General features: G+C 52.2%; 3 protein-coding genes across 4 annotated transcripts; 1 reads left to right on the top strand and 2 right to left on the bottom strand.

Annotated features, from left to right (window-relative positions):
- Positions 1-41: 41 nt before the first annotated feature.
- LOC116458253 (diazepam-binding inhibitor-like 5) lies at positions 42-2,263 on the bottom strand. Its single transcript, XM_032137804.2, has 3 exons — positions 2,027-2,263; positions 635-1,547; positions 42-259 (listed from the first exon to the last, which is right to left on the bottom strand). Exon 2 carries the CDS (start codon positions 1,513-1,515, stop codon positions 1,162-1,164), a length of 354 nt encoding a protein of 117 aa, XP_031993695.1. The 5' UTR covers positions 1,516-1,547; positions 2,027-2,263; the 3' UTR covers positions 42-259; positions 635-1,161.
- GEMIN4 (gem nuclear organelle associated protein 4) lies at positions 2,147-9,087 on the top strand. The gene is made up of 2 exons (XM_032137795.2): positions 2,147-2,274; positions 5,682-9,087. The coding sequence occupies exons 1-2, from the start codon at positions 2,265-2,267 to the stop codon at positions 8,846-8,848; spliced, it is 3,177 nt and encodes a 1,058-aa protein (XP_031993686.1). The 5' UTR covers positions 2,147-2,264; the 3' UTR covers positions 8,849-9,087.
- A 2,881-nt stretch (positions 9,088-11,968) lies between these two features.
- Positions 11,969-21,236, bottom strand: TLCD3A (TLC domain containing 3A). 2 transcript variants are annotated; one of them, XM_032137799.2, is made up of 5 exons: positions 20,885-21,236; positions 20,475-20,558; positions 15,639-15,840; positions 13,080-13,175; positions 11,969-12,389 (listed from the first exon to the last, which is right to left on the bottom strand). In XM_032137799.2, exons 1-5 carry the CDS (start codon positions 21,004-21,006, stop codon positions 12,120-12,122), a joined length of 774 nt encoding a protein of 257 aa, XP_031993690.1. In that variant the 5' UTR covers positions 21,007-21,236; the 3' UTR covers positions 11,969-12,119. The 2 variants fall into 2 exon arrangements, with proteins under 2 accessions (XP_031993690.1, XP_031993691.1); XM_032137800.2 differs by lacking the exon at positions 15,639-15,840 and having other exon boundaries at positions 12,247-12,389.
- Between the last annotated feature and the right edge of the window lie 257 nt (positions 21,237-21,493).

The raw sequence follows: 21,493 nt of genomic DNA, 5'->3' as shown, positions 1-21,493 counted from the left end.
AGAGGGCAGCACTGCTGTCCTACAGTGTGGCTCTCGCCGGGTCTAGTTACCAGAAATAGTTCTTTCGTCACTGTGATGTCCTGGGTGGGCTTCATTCTTTAGTAATGTACTTTGTCTAGAGCAACTTCCTGCAACTATGTGAATAGAAGATCTTGAAGACAGTGAGGTTTGGTTTCCTTTGTCCTCTGAAGTCTTTATGGTTGTTGCTTCTATTGTTTATTGGTCCCAGCGAGAACTGGAGCTGACCTGATGTCATGATCTGTGAAAACAGTTTCTATTAAGGAAGAAGTACCAGGAAATCCCATATGCCACTGTAGACCTGCCTCTCTCGATACCATTTACCACTCCATACTCCAGCCGCCATGCACAATGGTTGTGCATTGAGGCCCCCGTGATAATTAACAGGAGTAGAAGCTAGGCTCAGACACTCTGGCACTTGCATAGGTCAAGGAGTGTGTTGTGCTCTTGCAACAAATCCCACATAGACATCCATATGCATATTGTCCCACCAGCATCCCCTAAGCAGAAACCAGGGTTAAGTACAGAATAGTCCCGAGAACATTTTCGTTGCTCGGCCTTAGGTGAGCCTTTCTGGGGCTGGGATTTTGACACCATCTGCTCCATTGTTTCTCACCTGCTGTGTTCTGACGCATCAATTATTTCACCGCATTATCATCACGGAAAGCTTGGTCTCCCTCAAAACATGAACTCGGTAGGCCCTTTGTTCCAGCGGGGGCTTTTGGACTTGACTTTAGGAGGACAGAGTCCCTCTCCCCTCTGTGGTGCTGGGGTATTAGTGAATCAGCCTTGAAGAGATAAGGGGCTGGGGCCTCAGCCTCCCAAGAGGCTGTCAGTGGAGAATGGTCTCCTGCCCTCAGATCTTGGGCATTTCCACAGCACACTTTCCCCCTCTCTCCGGCCGAATACCTACATACGCTCTTGTAATAGGAGGGCGGGAACTGCACCCAAAACCATACAAAAAGCAAGTCTGTGTATTTGGACGCCTCCCCAGCACTCAGTCACCGAATTTCTCCTTTCCAACAGCAGCGGTTACTCTCATGCAGTTTAAGTGATTTATTGATGTCTCGGCTAAGCTTGCAACAGTTTCAGGACATTTCAGCCATCAAGGTCTAACAAGCCCTTTCCATTCCCGAGGAGACCTCAGCCAGCCTCCTCCTTCCTCAGCTCCTCGCTCTGGACGCGTAGCCCCTTATGGCGTCCATCTTGGACACCCCTTTGTTGGCGCTCCATGCCCCCCACTTCCTTCTTCGTCAGCTCCTCCACTTTGGCCGCGTAGTTCCTCATGGCGTCCATCTTGGACGTCCCTTTGTTCGCGCTCCAAGCCTCCCACTTGGCCCTGGCTTTCACGTCTGAGGCCGGAGGGGCGGGGATGTCGCAGTCGCCCTGGGTGGCCTGTTTGTACAAGCCGTAGACCAGCAGCTTCTCCTGATCGCTCACGGGACCCTTCAGCTGCTTGAGGGCCGCGCGCGCCAGCTCGAACTCCACTTGGCACATGGGGTGGTGGAGGCGGTCTCTGGTGCTAGAAGCTGGAGGTGGAGAGTCGGAATGGCTGTTACTACTCGATCTCAGGGGGAGGAGACAGGCACACGATGTTTGTGTTTTGTCAAGCACAGATTGCAAGCTCGGGGTCCAGCGTACTGGATCTACCCCACCATGTTTGGGCTCACACGGCGCATTTTCTGGGGAGGACCAGCCGTCAAAAAGCGTCTAGGATCCGGAACGCTGCTGTCTGAAGGGGGCGGCGCGGCAGGAGCGCGCTGAGGGACTGTATGTGGCGCAAGCTGGACAGGTGGGAGCGGAAGCCTCCCGTGGTGCGGCCGCGCTGGGTAGTGGGCGTCCCGGGGGAGGCGCGCCGTGCGGGTGAACTGTGTGCGGGGCACGCCCGGGGTTACCGGGTGAGGGTGAATGCGGGGCCAGGGAATCATGAGCCGGACCCGCTGGGACCCCAGAAGAGGGGCAGGGCAGGGGACGGTGCGGAGGGCTCTGGGGAGCGACGCCCGAGTACCTGAGGGCTGGTGGGAGGTCTCTGCCGGAAGGCGGCGCTGTGCGCTTGGCGCGCTCGTTCGTGAGGACTGCGCGTGCGCGGGGGAGGCTGTGGGCGGGGCTGGGCGGAGGTTGTGGGCGGGGCCTGAGCGCGGCCGCCGTGGCGCCTGCGCCGCCCGTTGTGCAGTGCGTCCCGCGCCGCGTTCGAGTTCTCGGAGGGGAGGGGGCGTTAGCCCCGCGCAGCCGCCGGTGTCGCCGCCATGGACCTAGGTGGGTGCCGCGGCCCCCCGGCCCCGGGCTGCGACCCGCAATGCGCCACCAGGGCGGTGCTGCCCCGTCGCGTCTCCTCCGGCCGCGCACGCTCGCGCGGGCCCGGGCCGAAACGTCCTCCGCGTCGGGGCGGGTCTAGGGGTCCCGGGGTGGCCTTGGCGGGGGGTGGTCCGGGTTCCGCCGCGCGTTGGGCCGCGTCTTGCCGCCTCCGGCCCCCTCCGCGGGAAAACACGGAGCAGACGTGAAGTTAGAGCCCCTGGAAGCGCCCGGGGCTCGCGCACGTGCTTTGGGAAATAGGCTCCCTTCGAGCACCCCCGGGCGCCCGGACGGCCTCATTTCCTGAACGGCAACTGCGTTCTTGAGCAAGTGTCTTACGCCCCAGGTGTCTTACGTTCATCAGGTTTCCTCATCGACAGAGCGGGGAGAATGGCAGTGTGTCTCCCCACTGAGTTTTGGGCGACTTTTCATTGAGATCTCCGAGGTACAGTGTCCCGTGTGGGGCCGCGCGGGTCACACCCGCGGTTGGGGCGGCTGCGCTCCTGAGGTGTCACTTTGTGAACCTGCGTGTGTCCTGATTCAGAATCTTACAGGCAAGGTCTGGGAGGGAGCCCATAGGAACTAGAAGCTCCCAGCTAAACCTTGGCACGCTGCTAAGACCAGGAGGCTGTTCTGGGAGAGGTGGGGGTGAGGCACCCCGAGATGTGTCAGTAGTAGTAGGCTGGGGGGAAATGGTCTGGTCCCCGCCCCCAGACAGCTCTTCAGGAGCGGAGTGGCAGAGCTCTAAGGGCTTGGAGCCCCTCAGCCGTAATTGCTTACCAGCCCCACCACATTCAGGCTGGGACACCCTCAGCAAATCGTTTCTGCGCCTCAGTGTCCTTATCTCTAAAGCAGGAATAGTAGTCCTCAAAAGGTGATTGTGAATAGAAGATATCTTGCATGTGTACCACCTAGCACAGTGTCTGGCATGGAGTAGGCGCTTAATAAACCTAAGAAGCGGGCTCTGGCAAGCACTAGTTAACCATCCGTGATAGAGCACCGGAGTATTTTCCAGCTAGTAACTGCCCTGGGACTTACTGCTTCAAACTGTGCGTACTTACTGCGCCTGGAAGGCAGGTGTTGAGGGCCAAACATCTGCTCAACTAAGCCAATAATGCAATAAAATTAAATTTACAGCGTCAGGAGGGACCATATTTTGGGACCCTGGGAGAGCCTCCTGAGCCAGAAAGAAGGGCGGTAACCCCCAGAGAGGTCCCCTCTGCAGCCTAACCCTCCCTGGGCGTCGGTCTCAGCCACTGTGAGATGAGATGGATTGCCTCCACAAGTGGGTTACATAGTGCTGAGCCCTTGGCCTGCTGCTGCTCCCATAAATGGGAAGGGTCACATGGTCCTTAGTCTCCTGGAGTCAGTGTTTTCTCTGCTGGTTGTCTGGCCTGTGAAAATGGGGAATATGAGCTCTTGGGGGCATGAGAGACTGAGGAAGGAGTAGCATCTCTCAATCCTGGGAAAGGGGAGAGGACTCAGGAATGAGGAACAGGGAGCAGTGTTTGTACCCTCTTTTAGTTTCTGGGTCAAAGGAAACATACCTGATAAAGACCTACATCCTTTGATGTTTCTGAGCTGGAGGAGGCAAAGAATAGTGACAAGATTCTGGTCTTGCCAACCATGAAAAGGTTTGAGGAAACCAGCATTTACTGAGCACCTAATTAGACTCTGTAACCTGATTCTTATTGTAGCTGTATCTCATTTATCCATCATAGCGTCCCGGGGAGATGGGGTCAGGAGATAGCAGTACCAACCCACTGATATATACCAGTCAAGCAAGGGCTTGACTGGTATATATCACATGATCCCCAAAGTCATAACATGAAGTCTGTATTATCCCCACATACGCAGAAGGAAGGCTTGGAGAAGCAATCTGACCAAGATCACATCCTTTTTTTTTTTGGAGATGGTGGTGGGGGGGGTCTCACTATGTTACCCCAGCTAGTCTTGAACTCCTGGCCTCAGGGATCCACCTGCCTCAGCCCCCCAAGTAGCTGGGATTACAAGTGCTAGCCACTGCACCTGGCCAGAATCACATCATTTTTAAATGGCTGAGCTAGGATTTAAACCCATGTCTGATTAAACATCCCAAGATGCTTTCCATGGTAAGTCTGTGTCAATCGTTAGTTCCCTGAAGGAAGGCTTAATCTAGCACAGTATTTTATGTATCTACTCCCTGGTTTCTCCCACAGAGCTAGGGCCATGAGTAGCTTGTTTTTGACTGGAAGGAGCTGTGGGGTGGACTGTTTCCCTGAAAGGTAGAAGAATGTTTGAAGACTGTTCCCAAGGCAAGGTTATAAAGAGTGAAGGCACGGCTTGTCTGATTCCTTCTGTGCCCATTACTCTGTGGTTATGTGATTGCTCTGTACCCATTACCCTATGGCTGTGTGATTGCTCTGTGCCTATTACCCTGTGGCTGTGTGACTGCTGTTGTGCCCATTACCCTGTGGCTGTGTGATTGCTCTGTGTCCATTACCCTGTGGCTGTGTGACTGCTGCTGTACCCATTACTCTGTGGCTGTGTGATTGCTGCTGTGCCCATTACCCTGTGGCTGTGTGATTGCTCTGTGCCCATTACCCTGTGGCTGTGTGACTGCTGCTGTACCCATTACCCTGTGGCTGTGTGACTGCTGCTGTGCCCATTACCCTGTGGCTGTGTGATTGCTCTGTGCCCATTACCCTGTGGCTGTGTGATTGCCGCTGTGCCTATTACCTAGTGGCTGTGTGATTGCTCTGTGCCCATTACCCTGTGGCTATGCCCCCTTCATCTGTCATGAGAAGCTCAGCTGTCATGTCCTGTGGTACATGCTCAGTGGCCCCTGTAGTTTGTACAGTCCTCCTGCTATTTCTAAACCCCTCTCCCCACATCCTCTGCTGGCCCAGCCTTTGCTGGAGGGTCTGGCCTCAGCAGCCCAGGTTTTTCTTTTCACACACTTTTCCTGAAGGATCTCATTCACTGTCTTGGTTGAGTGATCCCCTCTGGGCAGATACCTCTCAGAATCACATTTCCCAGCTGACTTCCCTCCTGAACTTCCACCTGTCATTTCCGTTGCTGGAGGACATCTGTACCTTGATAGCCAAAGCTGAACTCATCTTTCCTCACACCTGTTCTGATTCTCCTCCATTCCCTGTATGTGACGTCACCTGGTGTCCTCCCAGTTCCCGGGCTGGAGAGCTCGGAAGCCATTCTGGATTCCTCAGCCAAGTCCTTCTGACTCCAGCTCTGCAGTGGCTCTTGTAGTCCTCCCTTCTCCCCTTGCACTGATGTCATTTAAAACCCTTGTCATCTCTAACCATGACAGCCTGCTAACAGCAGGGGCCATCTGGAAACATTTTCACTGTCTTACTTGGCTTGTCTGTGTGCAGGACCCTTGAACATCTGTGAAGAAATGACTATTCTGCATGGAGGCTTCTTGCTGGCCGAGCAGCTGTTCCGCCCTAAGGCACTGGCAGAATTGACAAAGTCTGACTGGGAACATGTTGGACGGCCCATCGTGGAGGCCTTAAGGGAGATCTCCTCTGCTGCAGCACACTCCCAGCCCTTTGCCTGGAAGAAGAAAGCCCTGATCATCATCTGGGCCAAGGTTCTGCAGCCGCACCCCATGACCCCGTCCGACACGGAGACATGGTGGCAGGAAGACCTGTTCTTCTCGGTGGGCAACATGATCCCCACCATCAACCACACCGTCCTCTTCGAGCTGCTCAAATCCCTGGAAGCTTCTGGACTCTTTATCCAGCTCCTGACGGCCCTGCCCACCACCATCTGCCATGCAGAACTAGAGCGCTTTCTGGAACACGTGACCATTGACACTTCTTCCAAAGACGTGGCCTTCTTCCTGGACGTCTGGTGGGAGATGATGAAGCACAAGGGTCACCTGCAGGACCCCCTGCTCTCGCAGTTTAGTGCAATGGCCCATAAGTACCTGCCTGCCTTAGATGAGTTCCCCCATCCTCCAAAGAGGCTTAGGTCAGACCCAGACATGTGCTCCACCATGCCCCTGTTGGCCATGCTGCTCAGCGGGCTGATGCAGATCCAGAGTTGGATCCTGGGCCCTGGGAGGAAGTGCTGTGCGCTGGCCAACCTGGCTGACATGCTGACTGTGTTTGCGCTGACAGAGGACGACCCCCAGGAGGTGTCTGCAACCGTGTATCTGGACAAACTGGCCACAGTGATCTCCGTGTGGAACTCGGACACCCAGAACCCCTATCGCCAGCAGGCGCTGGCAGAGAAGGTGAAGGAGGCAGAACGGGATGTCAGCCTGACCTCGCTGGCCAAACTCCCCAGTGAGACCATTTTTGTGGGCTGCGAGTTCCTGCACCGCCTGCTGCGGGAGTGGGGGGAGGAGTTGCAGGCCGTGCTCCGCAGCAGCCAGGAGACAAGTTACGACAGCTACCGGCTGTGCAACAGTCTGACTTCCTTCAGCCAGAACGCGACGCTCTACCTGAACCGCACCAGCCTGTCCAAGGAGGAGAGGCAGGTGGTCTCTGAGCTGGCGGAGTGTGTCAGGGACTTCCTGAGGAAAACGAGCACAGTGCTGAAGAACAGGGCCTTGGAGGACATCACAGCTTCCATTGCCATGGCCATCATCCAGCAGAAGATGGACCGCCATATGGAAGTGTGCTACATTTTTGCCTCTGAGAAGAAGTGGGCCTTCTCGGATGAGTGGGTAGCCTGCCTGGGGAGTAACAGGGCCCTCTTCCGAGAGCCTGACTTGGTGTTGAGGCTGCTGGAAACAGTGATAGACGTCAGCACAGCTGACAGAGCCATCCCTGAGTCTCAGATACGGCAGGTGGTCCACCTGATCCTGGAATGTTACGCAGACCTCTCCCTGCCAGGTAAAAATAAAGTCCTTGCAGGTGTCCTGCATTCCTGGGGGCGAAAGGGCCTCTCTGAAAAGTTGCTGGCTTATGTGGAGGGTTTTCAGGAAGACCTCAATACGACCTTTAACCAGCTCACTCAGAGTGCCTCCGAACAGGGCTTGGCGAAAGCTGTGGCTTCCGTGGCCCGCCTGGTCATAGTGCACCCGGAAGTCACGGTGAAGAAAACGTGCAGCCTGGCTGTGGTCAATCTCGGCACCCACAAGTTCCTGGCCCAGATTCTCACTGCCTTCCCTGCCCTTAGGTTTGTGGAAGAGCAGGGTCCCAATTCATCTGCCACTTTCATGGTGTCATGCCTCAGAGAAACCGTCTGGATGAAGTTCTCTACACCCAAGGAAGAAAAGCAATTTTTAGAGCTCCTGAACTGCCTGATGAGTCCCGTGAAGCCCCAAGGGATTCCAGTGGCTGCTCTTCTCGAGCCAGACGAGGTGCTGAAGGAATTTGTCCTGCCTTTCTTGAGGTTAGATGTTGAAGAGGTAGACCTCAGTCTGAGGATCTTCATCCAGACTCTAGAGGCAAATGCGTGTCGAGAGGAATACTGGCTCCAGACCTGCTCCCCGTTTCCGCTCCTCTTCAGCTTGTGCCAGCTCTTGGATGGCTTCAGCAAATATTGGCAGCTTCCCAAGGAGAAGCGGTGCCTCTCTTTGGATAGGAAGGATCTGGCGATCCATATCCTGGAGCTCCTGTGTGAGATCGTATCAGCCAATGCCGAGACCTTCTCCCCGGATGCCTGGATCAAGTCCCTGTCCTGGCTCCACCGCAAGTTAGAACAGCTAGACTGGACTGTGGGCCTGAGGCTGAAGAACTTCTTTGAGGGGCACTTCAAGTGTGAAGTGCCAGCCACACTTTTTGAGATCTGTAAGCTTTCAGAAGACGAGTGGACCTCCCAGGCCCACCCAGGGTATGGAGCCGGCACGGGGCTCCTGGCCTGGATGGAGTGCTGCTGCGTCTCCAGCGGCGTCTCGGAGAGGATGCTGTCTCTCTTGGTGGTGGACATGGGCAATCCTGAGGAGGTCAGACTGTTCAGCAAAGGCTTTCTGGTGGCCCTGGTACAAGTCATGCCTTGGTGCAGCCCTCAGGAGTGGCAGCGCCTTCACCAGCTGACCAGGAGACTGCTGGAGAAGCAGCTCCTCCATGTCCCGTATAGCCTGGAATATATTCAGTTTGTTCCCCTGCTCAACCTGAAGCCCTTTGCCCAGGAGCTCCAACTCTCCGTCCTCTTCCTGAGGACTTTCCAGTTTCTCTGCAGCCAGAGCTGCCATAATTGGCTTCCTCTGGAAGGCTGGAACCACGTGGTCAAACTCCTCTGTGGCAGTCTGACCCGCCTCCTGGACTCAGTCAGGTTGATACAGTCAGCTGGCCCTTGGGCTCAAGGACCAGAGCAGGACCTGACCCAGGAAGCCCTGTTTGTTTACACCCAGGTGTTCTGCCATGCTCTGCACATCATGGCCATGCTCCACCCGGAGGTCTGTGAGCCACTCTATGTTTTAGCCTTGGAAACCCTCACCTGCTATGAGGCTCTGAGCAAGACCAACCCTTCTGTCAGCTCCTTGCTCCAGAGGGCACACGAGCAGCGCTTCTTAAAGTCCATTGCCGAGGGCATCAGCCCTGAAGAACGGCGCCAAACCCTGTTGCAGAAGATGAACAGCTTCTGACCTGCGCGGGGAGCTGGGCCCCAACATGGCGGGTCTGCAGAAGAGCAGCAGCTGCGCGGGAGCAAAAAAGCTGGGCCTCAATGTGACAGGTCTGTAGGGGCCAGACCCGAGCAGCCTGGACTTTACAGTTACGTGAAACTGCCCACAAAAAGTCATGGCAATAATGGTGTAAAGAAAATAGTTTCTTGGGTATTTGTAACGTACAAACTATCATAAAAATTCTCCTCTTTTGCATCTCACTTTGTCTCTTCCAAGTCGGCCTCAGCAATAGCCCAGGATTAAATATGCTCTGAAATTGGGTTGTCTTCAAGATCAAATCCAGCCGGGAGGAACATATTCATAACGACGTTTCCATCCTAGATTTTGGCAAATAAGCCCAAAGTTGAAACCATGTGAGTGGAAAAAGCATTACAGGGTACGTATAACCCCCTTCAAGTTATTTCATCTTTTAATGTTTTTTTCTTGAGGTATCTTGGAAAGGACAGCAGCTTGGAAAAGAATCCAGTCCAGCCCTAGCTCTGCCTCTGGCCATGAGATTGCTGTGCCCGAGAGGCCTGCACAATTCTAAAATGAGAGGATGGGACGGCCAAGATAAACTCAGTGGCGAGGGGCTAGGTTAATGACCTCAAGAAAATGGGTCCCCTCTGAATTGAGGAGTGTGTACAGTCTTTGTTGCTTAGGCTGGCCTTGAACCCCTGGACTCAAGTGATCCTCCCACTTCAGCCTCCTGAGTAGCTGGGACAATAAGCACACCCACTTCCCATACAGTCTTAACTCCATCTATTCAGTCACCCCCAAAGAGGCTACTGTGAAGACAAGACCTGGCAGACCCAGCAGGGATGTGCTGAATGGATGGGTCACGTTAGCTTCTGCGTCAGGAGGGGCTGTCGAGGTTTGGATGAATGAATGGTTTGAATAAGGGAATGATGTGTGCAGGAACATAAAAAGTGAGTTTGGGCCGGGTGCGGTGGCTCACACCTATAATCTCAGCACTTTGGGAGGCTGAGGCGGGAGGATCACTTGAGACCAGCCAACATATGGAAGCCCTGTCTCTACAAAAAAAAAAAAAAAAAATTAGCTGGGTGTGGTGACACACAACTATATTCCCAGCTACTCAGGGGGCTAAAGCAGGAGGATCCCTTGATCCTGGGAGGTAGAGGCTGCAGTAAGCTGAGATCAGACCACTGCACTCCAGCCTTGGTGACAGAGTGAGACCCTGTCTAAAAAAAAAAAAAAAGAAATTGAGAGTGGGCTAGGTACGGTGGCTCACACCTATAATAATCCCAGTGCTTTGGGAGGCTGAGGCAGGAGGATCACTTGAGGCCAGGAGTTTGAGACCAGCCTGGGAAACAGAGATAACTTGTCTCTACAAAAAAAAAAAAAAAAATGAGTTTAAGGTGTCTGAGGTATGAGGAAACTATGAGAATTGGCTGGGGACATGTTTAATGTGTGAGATGAAAGGGGGAAGAGAATATGTCCCATCACTACCTCCATATCCACACCCTCCTTCACAATAGGGCATTACTCAGGTTCTCTCCTCAGGTAAAGTAGGCTTGGCTCCTTGACCAATAATTGGGCTTCCACTCCCCCAATTCCTAGTAAGATTCACTTATGAAGAGAAGAAAGGGTCTCAAGTTACGTGTGACCACTATGCTTGAACTCTGGGAACCTTCAATGTATTACTGGGACCATGAACCACACAAACAGGTTTGAGTGAGGTGTGAGCTAGACCTTTCTGGAGGCTGAAAGCATTCACACACACACCCCTCTGCTAGTTACATGGACACAGACCTGGAGCTACAGCACACAGCAGCCAGTCAAGCTGGGTCACAGGATGATTCTTACAGGACACTGATATTGATGTATTTCACAAATGAGAATAAGTTGGGAATGTCAGTGCAATTTAATCACCATAAGGGTGACTTTTCACTGATAAAAAAAAAGACAATTAAAAAATAGCATTTTGTTTTTTAAATGGCACCCATTAAAGACTAAACAGTCAAAATGAGACAAATCATTCAGTCCTTTAGACGTTCACAGACAATTAAAAGGCACTTTAAAAATCCACTTTTTAAACTACCACTTCAGAACACATGGTAGCACAATCTCAAACCCATCCTAGTTGATGGGAATGATGAGTGTTGGCACCAGAAAATCCTGCTTGCAGAAGGGGGTGCAGGTGTCGGTCCACAGGACAGCCTCTGGCCAGGCTGGCTGCCCCCTCACTCTGCAGCCTTCTGTGGCTAAATGGCAGGACACTCACACAGGAATGGGCTTTGGACCACAAGCTCTGGTGTATCGGGAGGCTAAGTACTCAAGTACTCAGCAGTCCAGATAGCACATTTTGTGGTTTGGAGGACAGAAGTTGGTTTCCACATCACATGAAAAGGACAGTGTCATAGAGTGGGGTTACCCAGTAAACAGCTACCAAAGCCATCATTTCACGTTTCCCTGTAGTTTTTATGAGCACGTCCTTTGCATGTGGATATGGGGAAAGCTGGGCATGAAGCGGTGTGTTAAAAAGAACAGTATCTGTGACTGACTGCAGTAAGCTCACAAGTTTGACACTGTCAGACTTACCAAGTCAGCCTGCAAAGGTTGTGCTGACCTCTTGGCCACACTACCTACTCAGGTTCCCATCCATGCCTCCTGCCTGTCCCCACCCCCAGCCCCACCAGTGAGACTTCTGATCGGAAGTCAATAGACATAAGAATTCAACTCTGACCCATGGATGAGAGGATGAGGCAAAGAACCAATGGGTTATCTAGTAAACGATCAAAAACTACCTACCCACAATGATTGTCCCAAGCCAATGTCACAAGAAGACATTACTTCCAAGAACCAAGTCATCCCTTGCTTCTGCGGGCCCAGTGCCGTGGGTACTGCCCTGAGTGGTTTGAAAGGTGGGTAGCCGCTGATACAGGGACAGGCAGATGTGCAGACACTTATCACCCTGGTCCACCGATCACACCCCATGCTTCCACCTCCCAGAGCTCTTGAGATAAGACCCTAGAAGGATCCTTGGGCTTGCATTAAAACCATTTTGCTGTCCGTGGAGGTCTGACAGGACCCAATAGTTGTTACTACAAAAGTGCTTTTGCAAATAGGGCAAGTTAGAAGGAGGAGGTAATATGAATATTCTTTAGAAAAACTCAAATCCATCTGCTTATCAATACCCGAAGTCTGAGGCCACCCAGGACACAATTTGGTCCATGGAATGCTGAGTGGAGGAGGCAGCTGGTGTGAGGCTGCGCCCGAGTCCCAGGAGCATTTAGTCATCCTTTTTGGCTTGGGGAGTGTCAAAGAGCCGGACTGCCTTCCTGCACAGCAGACAGAACCAGTAGATCTGAGGAGCTATGAGGAAGGCATTGGCCACGTTGCAGTAGAAGGGGATGCTGAAGGGTACTTGGAGCAGGCTGAGTCCCTGCTGGCGGCCATAGGACCAGTACATGAAGGGGAAGAGAAGGATCCGGCAGGAAAGGAAGGTGGCCAGTGTGAGGATTCCATTCACCTTGTACAGAAGGGTGTGCTGCTGCTTTAGCTGCAATAGAAGAGGAAGGAAAAAGGTAAGGTCACCACGAAGCTGGGCATCGGAGCGAGTGGCCCAAGTCCCACCCCAGTAAATGCCACACAGGTGCAAGTGCTCATCAAGACCTCGGCTGTCAGATTCCCTGGCGCCCAGACGTTTGTCTAGTTTTCTGACACTTGGAGAAGACATTCTTGAACACTATCATATTGAGATATGCAAATAACCTCATTTTCTCCAATAGCGATTTTGAATTTGACCCAGGCCACCCAGCTGACAGAAGTACAGGAACCGTGGATTAAAGTATGTGTGTAACCAGGGAAAAAATAGAATGAGCTGTATCAAACTATCAAATTTAGGTCGAACCTACAATTTCACCCCCACTGGCTGAGATGACCAGCTGACCTTTAAGGCAGTTGAAGGATCTCTCATTCCACTCTCCTGGCATTAGGGATTTCTCCACACCCACCATCTCTGAAGGAAAAGCAGAATCCACTCCCCCACACACTCTTTCTGCCATTTCATTCATACATGCCTGAATCAGAACCCTCACTCTCTCTGCCATTCATTCATACATGCCTGAATCAGAAGCCTCTCTCTGCCATTCATTCATACATGCCTGAATCAGAACCCTCACTCTCTGTGCCATTCATTCATACATGCCTGAATCAGAACCCTCACTCTCTGCCATTCATTCATACATGCCTGAATCAGAACCCTGCCCAGTGACACAAACGGAGTGCTCAGTTCTGCCGTGAAGATGCAGCCGACAAAGAAGTCCCCAAGGTCTCCCCGGAGCCTCTGCAGATGACGAAACGAAAAGGGGAAATAAGCGGAGGTTAAGAAACCACCAGAAGGAAAATTCCAATGAGGACTACTGAAAAGGGTAACCGTGAAGGGCAAGGGACGCTCAATAGTCAAGCGCAGACCCAGTTACTATCCTGCTGCATTCGTGGCAACAGCACTTTGATGGTCCAAGCCCTAGGATCCACAGGCAAATTCAGACAGGATGACGGCATCCCACACCAAGCTCTGAATTTTGATGACAGCCGGAAGGAAGGCTGCAGCCTACTTTTGTATATCGAACTTAGTCATGCCAAGACACTCAGCCTGTTTGGTTCAACAAAATGTGCCAGGCCCTGTGCTAGATGTTAGGGTCTGAAAGCACCCTAGATGTTCTGGTTCCTAGATGGTAGGTCTCAGAGACTTCTTAAAGAATTTAATGCACATTACCTCTTTTTATTTTATTTTATTTATTTATTTTTTTGAGACGGAGTTTTGCTCTTGTTGCCCAGGCTGGAGAGCAATGGCATGATCTCAGCTCATCGCAACCTTCGCCTCCTGGGTTCAAATGATTCTCCTGCCTCAGGCTCCTGAGTACCTGGAACTACAGATGCACAGCGTCACACCTGGCTAATTTTTGTATTTTTAGTAGAGATGGGGTTTCACCATGTTGGCCAGGCTGGTCTCGAACTTCTGACTGGGATTACAGGCATGAGCCACCTCGCCCGGCCTCCTTTTTCAAGAAAGCAGTAAGCATAGTAAAATATCAGCTCTGCCACTTAGTACCACCGAGAGATATAAGAATACTCTTAGAGCCCCAGTTTCTTCATCTACAGCATAAGGCTAATAGTTTCTAATATTTAGCAAGCTATGAACTTTTAAATCACGTGCCTGGCAGGGTGCGGTGGCTCACGCCTATAATCCCAGCACTTTGGGAGGCTGAGACGGGAGGATCCCTTGAGCCCAGGAGTTCGAGATCAGCCTGGGCATCATAAGGAGACCCCATCTCTTTATTTAAAAAATAATAAATAAATAAAACTACATGCCGGCCAGGAGCAGTGGCTTATGCCTGTAATCCCAGCACTTTGGGAGGTGGAGGCAGGTGCATCACCTGAGGTCAGGAGTTTGAAACCAGCCTGACCAATATGGTGAAACCCCGTCTCTATTAAAAATATAAAAATTAGCCAGGTGTGGTGGCATGCATCTGTAAACCCAGCTGCTTGGAAGGCTGAGGCAGGAGAATCACTTGAACCTGGAGGCAGAGGTTGCAGTGAGCCTTTGCACTCCAGCCTGGGCAACAAGAGCAAAATGCCATCTCAAAAAAATGAATAAATATATGAATAATTAAAAAGATAAAACGCATGCCTTCCCCTGGCAGGCACTCAAGAGCGAGGAATTTCCCCTCAGCTTTCCCATTGCTTTTCCTTGTTGGGTGGGCTTTTATGGGGAAATGGATCTGGGGAGAAATTAGGAGGCTATTTGCTTTGACAGTCTGTGTTTTGTGACGTAAGAATAATCCACACAGTGCTCTCTGGCACTGTTATGTTGCTTTGTATTATATTTGTATTTTATGTCGTTTTTATCTTGTATTGAACTAAGGATAGAACCTCTGACAAATGCTAGGGAATCACAGAGGGCTGGGGGTTTGTTAAAAATGTTGGGGCCGGGTGCGGTGGCTTACGCCTGTAATCCCAGCACTTTGGGAGGCCTAGGCAGGAGGATCACTTGAGTCCAAGAGTTTGAGACCAGCCTGGGCAACATGGAGAAACTCTACAAAAATTACAGAAATTAGCTGGATGTTGTAGTGTGTGCCTGTGTTCCCAGCTACCTGGGAAGCAGAGGCAGGAGGATCACTTGAGGCCAGTCGTTTGAGGCTACAGTGAGCTGTGATCCCACAACTGCACTCCAACCTGGGTGACAAGAGTGAAACCCTGTCTCAAAAAAGAAAAACAGAAAATATGCTGATGTTGATGTTGGTAAGGAGGATCATGAACGTGTCACGTGTAATGGTGTTCCTCCACTATTCACTTGGGGGAGGTGGCTGCTGAAGCAGCACGCACAAGGAGAATGGGTGCCTACAATGGCAAAGAAAAGAGGGGCAATCCCGACTCCTAAGTAATGGTCAAGACATCCAGCTCAGGCCGGGGGCGGTGGCTCACGCCTGTAATCCCAGAACTTTGGGAGGCTGAGGTGGGCGGATCACTTGAGTTCAGGAGTTTGAAACTAGCCTGGCCAACATGGCAAAACCCCATCTCTACTAAAAATACAAACATTAGCCGGGCGTGGTGGTAGGCACCTATAATCCCAGCTACTCGGGAGGCTGAGGCAGGAGAATCGCTGGAACCCGGGAGGCGGAGGTTGCAGTGAGCTGAGATCACACCACTGCACTCCAGCCTGGGCGACAGAGTGAGACTGTCTCAAAAAAAAAAAAAGACACCCAGCTCAACCCAGCTGCTGGTCTGCTGTCCTGGAAGGCCATACCTGTGCGATTGGCACAAGGACAAAGAGAATGACCGCATGATGTGTGATCATGAGGCGGTTTCGACTTAGGAAGTTTCGAAGAGTGAGGGAGGGCGCACGGTTCTGGTCTCTGGTTCGGCACCATTCACAGAGGTACATGGCGTACGAGTCATAGATCATGTATGGAATCAGAAACCACACATATTCCCGGGCAAGCCAGTGCCTGAAAGAAAGCATATGAATGGCCCGTGAAATCATTGTGGATATCCATTATGAAGGCTCACAGCCAAGTTTGGTGCTTGATCAGCTATTATTACTCCAAATACTTTACAATAAAGATGTTGAAACTGATAAACAGGGAGAGTAGACCACTTTCTCTCAGTTTCTGGGCCAATTCATGAGTGTCAAAGGCAAAAAGCAGGCATTCACTCAGCCCTGCCTGTTGAAGCAGCTTGCCGTCACTACTTGCCTGACTTAGCTACTAATTTGTAATAGATGTTCTGGCATTTTGTGATGAAACTGACTTTGATATAGATAGATATACAAATAATTCAATGGCCCCACCAAGAAGCTGGTTTGGAAAGTGTCCCAAATCACAAATCCAACACGTCTAGTTTAACTCCTCAGCTGCTCAACAGTTGGAGGTTTACTAACTTAAATCCTAGAACCTGTGAGTTTTCTCTTGCGTCTGCATGCAACCCCATTCTATGGAGTTTCTGGGAGGCAACCCTGGCCATTTTCTTTACAATTCTAGAGCTGGCTGGGTTCGGTGGCTCACACCTGTAATCTCAGCACTTTGGGAGGCTGAGGCAGGTGGATCACTTGAGGTCAGGAGTTCAAGATCAGCCAGGCCAACATGATGAAACCCTGTCTCTACTAAAAATACAAAAATTAGCCAGATGTGGTGGCGCACACCGGTAGTCCCAGCTACTCAGGAGGCTGAGACAGGAGAATCACTTGAACCCGGGAGGCGGAGGTTGCAGTGAGCCGAGATCGCACCACTGCACTCCAGCCTGGGTGACAGTGAGACTCCATCTAAAAAAACAAAAACAAAAGAACCCAAAAAGCAATTCTAGAGCTAATCTCAATTCCATTAAGAAAATCAGGTCTGGAGGCTGGGCATGGTGGCTCACACCTGTAATCCCAGCACTTTGGGAGGCTAAGGCAGGCGAATCACGAGGTCAGCAGTTCGATACCCGCCTTACCAACATTGTGAAACCCCATCTCTACTAAAAATACAAAAATCAGCTGGGCGTGGTGGCATGCACCTGTACTCCCAGCTACTTGGGAGGCTGAGGCAGGAGAATCGCTTGAACCTGGGAGGCAGAGGTTGCAGTGAGCCAAGATGGCACCACTGCACTCCAGCCTGGGCAACAGAGCGAGACTCTGTCTCAAAAAACAAAACAAAACAAAAAGCAGGTCTGGAAACGAGCCTGGAGCTCGAGGGCCACATGACGGCAGTTAGGGACCAGGAGAGAGGCTAGGTCAAAAGCCAGTTTTCCCATGTACTTATCCACAGGGGCTGAATCAGTGTTTGCTGAATGGAAGTAACCGTTGATCACTGCCCTAGAGCAGATTAGAAGGAAAGCCTCTGCAATTCATACAGTATGGTTCCCAATGATGAAGAAGCATTCCACAGATGTTTTCTGTGAAGAAACATCTAAATTGAAATCATGTACTATCTGAGGACTCCATTCACGTGGTCAGCAAGTGTTTGGTGCGCATCCACGGGTTAGAAAACCATTTCGTTTTATGGTTCTCAAACTACCTGAACATTAGAATCACCTGCAGTGCTTGTTAAGGGCTCCAGTCTCCAGAGATTCTAAATTGTAAGCCGAGGGCCCTCAAATCTGTATTAACTTTGTCTCTGATTTCGGACGGAGCCAGTCCACTGAACTGCAACGTTGGAAACACAGTCTACAGAGGCGTCATCTGAATTTCTGCTCTTGAGCAACTCCACACTTAACCACGGCGTAAATAATGAATAAACAAGGCAAGCAAGTAATGGCAAGTATAACACACTTGTAGGTGAATTCATCAGCCAGGTTCCTTTTTTTTTTTGGTTTTGGTTTTTGAAACAAAATCTCGCTCTGTTGCCCAGGCTGGATGTAGTGGCGCCATCTCAGCTCACTGTAACCTCCGACTTGTGGGTTCAAACGATTTTCCTGCCACAGCCTCCCAAGTAGCTGGGATTACAGGCACCTGCCACCACGTCCGGCTATTTTCTTTTTTTTCTTTTTAAGTAGAGATGGGGGTTTCACCATGTTGGCCAGAGTGGTCTCAAGCTCCTGACCTCAAGTGATCCGCCCACCTCAGCCTCCCAAAGTGCTGGGATTTCAGGCATGAGCCACCGCACCTGACCTAGCCAGGTTTCTTTTGGCCAAAAAGATGCGATACTTATTCCAGTGCCCATCTATGGTCTCAGGTGCTTTCTTGAAGCAATTTCAAGTAAAATACCTATAAACAGCTACTAAAATTTTAGCTGAACTATAGCTGGCCTCTCCTCTTGAAGGGAACCTAGGGTTTTCATATTTTCAGCAATTCAGAGAAGAGATCTGAAATTGTGACTCATGGGTAGAATCCTCTGAAGATTTATTAGCAAGAGATCTGGATTATAATCTTAACTACCACTAGCCTGTGATTTAACTTTGTAAAATGAAGATGCTAACCCTTGTCTTACTTACCTGTCAAAGCTGCAGTGAAGATTAAATAATTAAATGTGGGAAAGTCGGCCGGGCATGGTGGCTCATGCCTATAATCCCAGCATTTTGGGAGGCCGAGGCGGGCAGATCACCTGAGGTCAGGAGTTCGAGACCAGCTTGGCCAACATGGCTTTACTAAATATACAAAAATTAGCCAGACGTGGTGATGCATGCCTGTTAGCTACTCAGGAGGCTGAGGCAGGAGAATCACTTGAACCTGGGAGGTGGAGGTTGCAGTGAGCCGAGACCTCCCCACTGCACTCCAGTCTGAGTGACAAAGTGAGACTCCATCTCAATAAAAAAAAGGGTGGGGGGAGGGAGGGTCCTTTTAAATGTTAAAAGATACTATACAGGCTGGGCATGGTGGCTGACACCTATGATCCGCCTGTGATCACTTTGGGAGGCCTGAGTGGGAGAATGGCTTGAACCCAGGAGTTCCAGACCAGCCTGGGTGACAGAGCAAGACCCCATCTAAAAACAACAAAGTACTATCTGAATTAAGTACTTAAATTGAGGAAACTACCTGGAGCTGTGACTTAGTCATTTTAGGGGTCTGAACCCCTTTAAGAATCTGACTAAATCCTTGGCCCCATACCACATTCTGCCTATAATTTGGGGGGATTTTTAACTCCTCGTATCTAATCACATTCTATATGAAGGCATAAAATGAGAAGGCCTATAATAGAAAAATATTTAGTGTATAGTGTATGAACCCTGAAAGGCCTTTTTTGGCTGGGTGCAGTGGCTCACGCCTATAATCCCAACACTTTGGGAGGTCCAGGCAGGAGGATCGTTGGACGCCAGGAGTTCAAGACCAGCCTGGGCGATATAGGGAGACCCCTGTCCTTACCAAAAAAAAAAAAAAAGCCAGGTGTAGTAGTGTGTGCCTGCAGTCCAAGCTTAGGAGGCTAAGGCAGAAGGGTGGCTTGAACTCTGGAGTTCAAGACTACAGTCAGCTATGATCATGCCGCTGCACCTCAGCCTGGGCGACAGAGACCCTGTCTCGACAGGAAAAAAATAAAGTAAAAATTTGCTGGGTGTGGTGGCTCACGCCTGTAATCCCAGCACTTTGTGAGGGTGAGGCAGAAAAATGACTTGAGCCCAGGAGTTCAAGACCAGCCTGGGCAACATGGTGAGACCCTGTCTTTAAAAAAAAAAAGAAGAAAAATTGAACCCAGCCACACAAATATTAACCTTTGGTGTCTACAATCAATGTCACTTGATCTATCTTCTCTTAGCATCTACTATTCATCACCAATAGCCAGTTTTGTTTTTAAAAAGGCAGAAGAAAAGCACAAAAATCATGACAGCAGGATTGATCCCAAGTAAGACCACAGGCTAGAGAGACAGACGGCCTGCTCAGGCCCCTCGCAGTCCAGTCTCAGCAGGTGAGAAGCAGGACTTGGCAGAGCCCACAGGAGAGCAGGGCCTGGAAAGGCGTTCAACCTTCCTGCACATCCGACTGTGGTCCTTCAATATGGGAGAAAGTGACTGTGATTCTAGCAAGACCGGTGGGGAAAACAAGGCTTGAAATAAAAAAATAAAAGCACCACCATTGCCCAGGTCTAAACACTGTACATAGTAGACGATTCTGGTCTTAATTTATGATTTGTTTCACTGGAACTGCAGATAGGTGCACATTTCCTGACCTGCCTCTGGACTGAGCATACAAGTCCGTGTTCTAAGCGCTGGAACGTCTCAATCACCTTTAACAAATCTGCAGGAAAAACAAGAGCGGCGTGTGCGTGGAAAGGGGTGGTGGGTTTGTTCCTTTCCATGGGGGGGCTCTGCTAACCACACTGGACGTATATTAGCCAATGATGCTCCAGAGTGAGAACCCAGTGAAACCAACTACGAGAATCCGAAGCCATACTCCCAGTCGTAAATGCTTCCACGCTTCTCTCTTCCATGGAGGACCTGGATCCCTGGCTCACACCACCTGAAATCAGACTCCGACTCTGTCGTCCTCCCTCATTTCCGTGGACTTTCTCCTAAGCTGGGGGTGCTCGAAGACTCCGGAGAGGAAGAAGGAGCCCATTGTGGTGCCAGCTTTTCTCATTAGTCAGCTATCTAAGCGCGTGTGCTGAGAAAGAGCCAGAGCCTGCAAGCTACTGAAATGTCACATTTGCAACAAGCCCCTGGCCCGGGCTCTTACCTGCCGGTGATCACGTCGTCGCAGGAGCGAATGATGACGATCCCCGAGCCGGTGGCCAGCACGGCGTGCACCGAGGAAACCAGCCTAGCGCGGGCGGAGAGGAAAACAGCGCGCGCGCTCAGTCCCGTCCGAGGACCGCAGGGAGCCCAGCCCAGCCCTTCGGCCTGACTCTCCCCAGCCGCCGGCAGATGTGGGGAGCGGGCTCCGGAGACTCACCGGCCATTCCCGCCCGCCCCGGCCCCGCTCCCGCCAGGGGAGGACGCGGAGGCGCTTCGGAGGGCCGCCGGGACCCGGAGGGAGCAGCCCCCTGGCTTCCTGCCGCCCCCCTTTTCCGCCCTGGGCCCCGCAGCCGGGTGGGGTGGTGTGGGCAGCGCCCTGGGCCTCGGGGGGCGTCTCGGCGGCGCCGGTACCTGGTGCTGATCATCACGCAGTCGGTGCGGCTCCATCCGGGCTGGGAGCGGCGCAGCGCCCAGGTGCAGAGCGCGAACAGCCCCGGGAAGAAGAGCGCGCCCCAGGCCAGCGTCAGCAGCATCGGGGCTGCGGGTCCGGCCGCCTCGCTGGCGCCGCGTGGCTGGGTTCGGCTCGGCGCGCCCCGGCCCAGCCGCGCGATTTCAACCCTCCGCCCCCGTCCCCGTCCCGCCTCCGCCCGGCGCTGGCCCCGATCCCGCGGCGCGGCTCTGCGCGTGACCAGGCCCGGCGGACGCGATAGGGCGGGGCGGGGTCTCTGGCGGTCCCTGGGCCCCGAGGGTTCCCCGGCGTCCCCGGCGGGCGGGTGGGCGGGGACCGAGGCGGCGGCTCTGGCCGGGGCCGCGACGCGCGCGAGTTCCGAGTTCCCCGCTCTCTGCCGAGCGGCCGCGGGGCCAAGGCGGAGGCGGGAAGGGCCGCGGCTCCCCGGCTTCTGTTCCGTCACCGGACGCGCCTCTCCCCGACCTGCTCTTCTCGCCGGCCCCGGGCTAAGGGGCGGGGTGGGCGCGGGGCCCAGGCAGCCAGGTAGGAACCCCCGCCGGGGTGGGGCGAGG

Source organism: Hylobates moloch, unplaced genomic scaffold, assembly GCF_009828535.3.
Source record: "Hylobates moloch isolate HMO894 unplaced genomic scaffold, HMol_V3 SCAFFOLD_19, whole genome shotgun sequence".
Lineage (NCBI taxonomy): Eukaryota > Metazoa > Chordata > Mammalia > Primates > Hylobatidae > Hylobates > Hylobates moloch.
The sequence above is the reverse complement of the archived record's forward strand: the minus strand, read 5'-3'. Positions and strand labels throughout refer to the sequence as shown.